The 5785-nt window shown below is 31.1% G+C and overlaps 1 protein-coding gene across 1 annotated transcript; it reads left to right on the forward strand.

Annotated features, from left to right (window-relative positions):
• The first annotated feature begins 2015 nt into the window (after positions 1 to 2015).
• On the forward strand, positions 2016 to 3644 carry LOC140976215 (uncharacterized). The gene is made up of 3 exons (XM_073440184.1): positions 2016 to 2344; positions 2661 to 2764; positions 2978 to 3644. The coding sequence occupies exons 1-3, from the start codon at positions 2125 to 2127 to the stop codon at positions 3110 to 3112; spliced, it is 459 nt and encodes a 152-aa protein (XP_073296285.1). The 5' UTR covers positions 2016 to 2124; the 3' UTR covers positions 3113 to 3644.
• The last annotated feature ends 2141 nt before the right edge of the window (positions 3645 to 5785 follow it).

Below are 5785 nucleotides of genomic sequence, written 5' to 3' on the forward strand. Positions count from 1 at the left end.
TTTTCAAGCTTGGAATAAGCATTGTCCCGCTTTTTTTCCAAAGAATTACTCAGCTGCCAAAACAACCACCATTTTCTTTTCAAATGTGGGCAATAATATTTAGTATATTGTGTACTGGATCCATATGTTTTGACATTCATATACTCAGCTGCAGGCATTAATTTCTGCTAATTGATTAGAATAAAAGAGCTAAATGTTGTGAATTGTTTTCTTTGTGTTAGCTGTTTGCCTTGTAATGAATTGAAGTTATATTATTGGATTTTTCATTGATGCTTTTTACAATGGCTTAAATTCCTATATTTGGTGACGCATTAAATACTACACGTTAGCTTGTTTTTTTTATGGTATTTGGCTTTTTTCCTCAGGGTCAAATCAACAGTTAGCCACAAAGGTTCACCTATGCTTATAATGATGAATGCAGAACAACTCATTTTGTACTTTTTGGGTTTCAACTTTTGGAAAACATAATGTAAATTTAATGTGATTTATAATTCGGTTATGTTACTTTACAAAATATGGTGTGATGCCTACATTTGCTGTCGTTTTGAGAAAAAATAAAAGAATCTTAGCTAACTAAAGCTAAAATAATGGTACTTTAATAATTAAATTAAAACTTTTATCCCTTAACATCTATTGCACACAAACATGTCCAACTTTAGTGCATGTAATCTTCAAAACGGCTTTTGTTTCTAACTTATCTTACCACATACATACTTATATGCTTAATTATCTAACGTTTAACATTCTTGTTATGTTATAATTATTCATCATCCATCCTTTGCTAACTACAAATTCAGTATATGAACCAAATTCAATAGAAAAAATTCCTTACTATACATGTATTTGATGTGAACATTATCAATATAACTATCTACTTCAGAAAGATGTGGCCAAACTAATAAGAAGATTTTACTCCAGCCCAATATGGGACATTGTCTTACGAAGCATACCTACGATGGAATCAAAACTATTGCTTCTATTAAACTATGCATTAGACATAAAAACAATCCTAAAAACCAACGAACTCCATCAAAACAACCATGTACATGTGCGTAAACGTATTATAAACTTTATATTAATACGAGTTCCAAACAATTTTTACTCATATATTTTAATTTCTTTTATTAAGCCATCATTATTATTTTTTCTTCAGTTGTCTTATGAATTAATATTAACTGGCATGTTTATATGTCATAAAAAAACCCTAAGTTACAAGATTCATATATCTGTCAACTAAATTCTCAAAAAAAAAAATTAAACATATTGAAATCCTTTCTACATTAACATTTTTCCAAATTTCTTTGATTACCCTAAAATTTTTTGTGCTCTTATCAATTATTTAATGACTCATATTACTATTTATATTTAAATTAAAGTTAGCACATTCATATATTCATCGCCACCACCAACATCATTAAATGTAACACCCTTACAACCAATACCAAAATACATATACTCTATTTTCGAATTTATAATGACATATTTATGAAGTAGATCCTTCGTTATATTTTAAGATAAAACAATATTAAATTCAATTTACAACATGTTATTAAACTTCTTCTATTTGAACCCCAATTTAATCTTTTTTCTAACTATTTTCACTTTTATAAATTCTTTTTTTTTCTTTCATATTTTCCACTTTTTTAAACAAAGTGTCAACTTAAAATACTAATCATTTAAGTACGGATATAGAAAAATATAAAAAATACTATATTCATGATAATTATCGCTTTTAAATTTATATTAACAAATAAAACCTACACAAATAGACACACATAATTAATTACTCTTTAAAAATAAATACTTTCATATATTGTACTGTAAATCTGAGTAGAACACTTCAAGAATTGAGGTGTCCATATCTAGTTATACTTAAAGCGCGATACTTCTCAAAATGGCCAGTTTCTTTCCGGTGTCAAGTCACAATCCAGATACGTGTCCCTCCACCAACAACAAAGACCAGGGCCAACACCACGTGGGGTTTGCTCTTCCCTCCACCCCACAACTTGTATTTCATATATACGTCCTGTAATTTCTCCACCAAGATTTTAAAAATGGTATGCAGAAGTATTCTCAGAAACGTTTTCTTGACAGATTTCTTAATCATCTCTGCCTTTACCTTTCATGAGCAATTTTACACCAACCATTTCGGCCCACCAGAAAATATCGACGTTGAAACCAAATTGTGGCTGTAAAGCAGCAATATGTTCTAGGAACGAGGTCGCGGTATCTGCTAAAAGTTCTCAGTTTGCAAGAAATTGCACAAATTTTGGAAGCGCATCTTCTTCTGGCGACGATTATGAACAAGAACCACCTCAGAAAGCGGTGTTGAAGGCGATTTCAGGTGCATGTTTTGGCAAATTAACTTATTTCGGCAGCAAATAAATAAATATGGATTTTTTTCCTTGTTCGAGCGGCGGCTGGGTGTTGCTTTTCTTGAGCAGCTTGTGCGCTTGTTTCACCTGTGGTGAGAATGCTCAATTGCTTGAAAAACCGGGCTTGTGTGGAATTTAAGGGAAAATAGTTCGCTTAAAATCTTCGAGGCATTTTATTTGAGGGGTGCAATAGACTTTGCTGTGTTGTGCTTGCATTCTTTAATTTTACATAATAGAATTTGTATTTGGAAAGGGGTTTTTGAGTACATCTTTCAAAATTATCAGAAATTTCAAAGACAGATGGAAGGGTTAGACAAACGACGAATTTAGTGATTGGGGGTACAGTTACCGATGATTCGACTAATGAATGGCTTTCTCTTTATCAAAAGGTATGCTCCATGCTATGTTTCCTACTTGCCTACACCTTTTGTCAAAATTTTGTTTCGTCGATTTCATGGGCGGAAACATATTCTCTGGATAAAGAAGACATTATTTAACCATTAATTTTCAATTTGTGTCTCGAACAATTGCAAATTCTTCTTCTTGGGCCTGTTCGGCTTTTTGAAATATTTTGACTGCCAACTATCTGTTTTCCTGCACAGGTAAATTCCTATCCGACAGTTCGAGGATTTACTGCCATCGCTACTAGGGGTGATGATTTTGTACATGCCATGGTTGTTGCTGTTGAATCGGTTATTCACTGGCCAATCCCAGAAGTAAGCATCTCTCATTTGTGATTTTTTATCTGGAGTGTTAGGATGAGTCATCTACTGAAGCAGAGTGCTAAAGGGGATGCCCCGTTTACTTCCATCCAAATGTGTTATTCTATCCCGAAACAGCGAATCGAGTGTTGGTGATGAACTGCAGAAAAAGATAATCTTTTAGAAATTAATGTGCATGGTAGGTAGATGCGGGAGGATGTAAGGTATCCTGTGACTCTGTTCCCACTGCTACCACAATCTTGGCACCATTTTATCTGTTCTTGGAACCTTTACTGGGACTTGTCATCATTTTTAGTGAAACAGCATAAACTGCATGGTAAACTAGCGATGCTATGTATGTATAAACGGCCGAGCTCCATTATTTTCTTCGGCATTTCTCTGTCAGACTTTATGACTCCGACTCTTTTGTAGCACAACCTTATGTAGCACCTTCTGTTAACTGCAACAAGTACATTGCTTTGCAGTAAATCCATGGATTGAAGTGATGTATTGGGTTGAGACAAAAGTCGAAATTTAGAGAAATTAGTACAATATCTTAAAAACAAAAGGTTTGTTGCCCAACGTTTTCATTGAGCTTAGTATAAATTGTGTAGAATTTACCGTATATACCCCACGTTATCGATGGACTTAGTTAACATTATTAGATAAAACAAACATTTATTTCTCAAAATATAAATCAGGCATTGGTCCTTTTGTGTATAAACTAACATACTTTTGGTGTTGAAATCATATAAACTAATATAATATTGGGCACGTGTGATGCTTGTAATTTCCAAGTGTAAAAACCATAGTCTAAAAGAGGGTAGGGGTCAATGCCATCGCAATTGATTCATGGGTACTTGCAATGGAACAGTTCAAACTGAAGGCTGCTTCCTCCTCATTCTCTTTATAACATAATCATATTATTTTTTGATGTGACAATTCTTACTGTAGATTTTTTTGGGTACAACAATTGTCATTTCCATTAAAAGTATAGTTGTAAATTTTATCAATATACTATACGTTCATGGGAAGCCTGTCTCACTCAAATAAGGTTTTTAAAATTATGTATTTTTTGTCTCCACTTTGACATCACATTTAAATGAGAATGTTATTTCCAAACTTCTCATTCTTATATTTCTACCAAAAGTTTTTTATATTTAATTTAACAAGTAATATAAAAATCCGCATAGGCTACCGCTTAGACGCCGGTCGACCGCTTCAAAAAAGTGTTAATTGGCCATCTAGGCATCTACACGGGCTTCAAAAAAGTGTTAATTGGCCATCTAGGCATCTACACGGACTTAGGCGGCTGAAAATAAAAAAATATTTTCATTTGAAAAGTTTGTTGGGTTTTTAGATTTAAAGCTCAATTAAAATTTAAAATAAGTTTTCCGGCTGATTTACATCAAAGTCCAACGAAAAAGTATTATTATTGTTGTATAAATTTATATTAATTAAAAAAATAACAATAATTTCATAATAATTAAAATAGTATCAATAACCATTATTTTATTTTTAGTAAATAATAATAACAATAACAATAACAATAACATTTTTTTGTAGCTATTATTTTCAATTTAGTTAAAAATAATGATTTGATTATTAAAAATGATTTCATTTCATTTCATTCTCACGTCTCCATTTTATTGAGAAAAAAATTGGGTGAATTTCAGTCAAATTTAGTGCACGTTGACGAACTAGGGGTCAGCTAAAACAAAGGTCTGATCATTTTTTAAAAATAAAAAAAAATCGCTCAGAGAGTACGTATGATTTCCATTATGCAAACAAGGCAAACGAACTAAGAAAGTTGTGACAGATGGTAGGATTATCTTTGTATAGTTTTCCAAGACTGAGTGACTTATCGTGGGAATTTAATGCAACTTATTTTTTTCCTCTTTCATGAAGAAAATTAATTAAGAAGATGAAAGCTCAAAGAAAGCGGTTGTCTTATGTTGTGTTGTGTACATTGGCAACCGGCAAAAAACACATGGAAGTACAGGCTGAGTTTTATAATGAACAAGTTTATTTTTTGAATTATCTAACATTAACCAATTAAATCAAACATGATTTTAACCATTTTTAAAACTTATTATTTTTGAAAAAAATAAACCCTCTTTATTTACATCAGTGTGGCTAACAAGTAGTTTACTTCAAATATTTAAAAATGAAGCACAAATTTACAGTCTTTTTTCCCTTGTTTCCATTGTGTAGAAGTATAGCAATATATGATTTTTTTATATTAAAAAATCATTTTTCTTATTTTCAAAAGCATCAACTGTAAAATGGTAAAAACTGAACTAAGTGCCGGCAATCCAAATATTTTCTGACCTTACCGAATGTATATAATATTGATCATTATTTATTAAATTCAACAAATCCAAATATACATATGTATCTATTATCAAATATTAAATAGGATAAGAAGACGAGTATATAAAAACTCTTTAGATAAAAAAATATATGATACTGAAAGCGCCTTAAATCTCAGCTTATGCTCAAATGACATATATTCAAATAGATACAATGAATATTTACACTTGTTATATTGTATATATTTTGTCGTTCGTCAGTATTTAACGGTGTTACGATAACATTTCAGTAAAAATTATTAAAATTGAAACTATATTTAAGTTAATAACTAAAATCGCAAATTCATCGATTACAAAATAAAAAATAAAACAAAAAATAAAAACTGTGTACATTACG

This window comes from Primulina huaijiensis, chromosome 5 (assembly GCF_012295235.1).
Source record: "Primulina huaijiensis isolate GDHJ02 chromosome 5, ASM1229523v2, whole genome shotgun sequence".
NCBI lineage: Eukaryota > Viridiplantae > Streptophyta > Magnoliopsida > Lamiales > Gesneriaceae > Primulina > Primulina huaijiensis.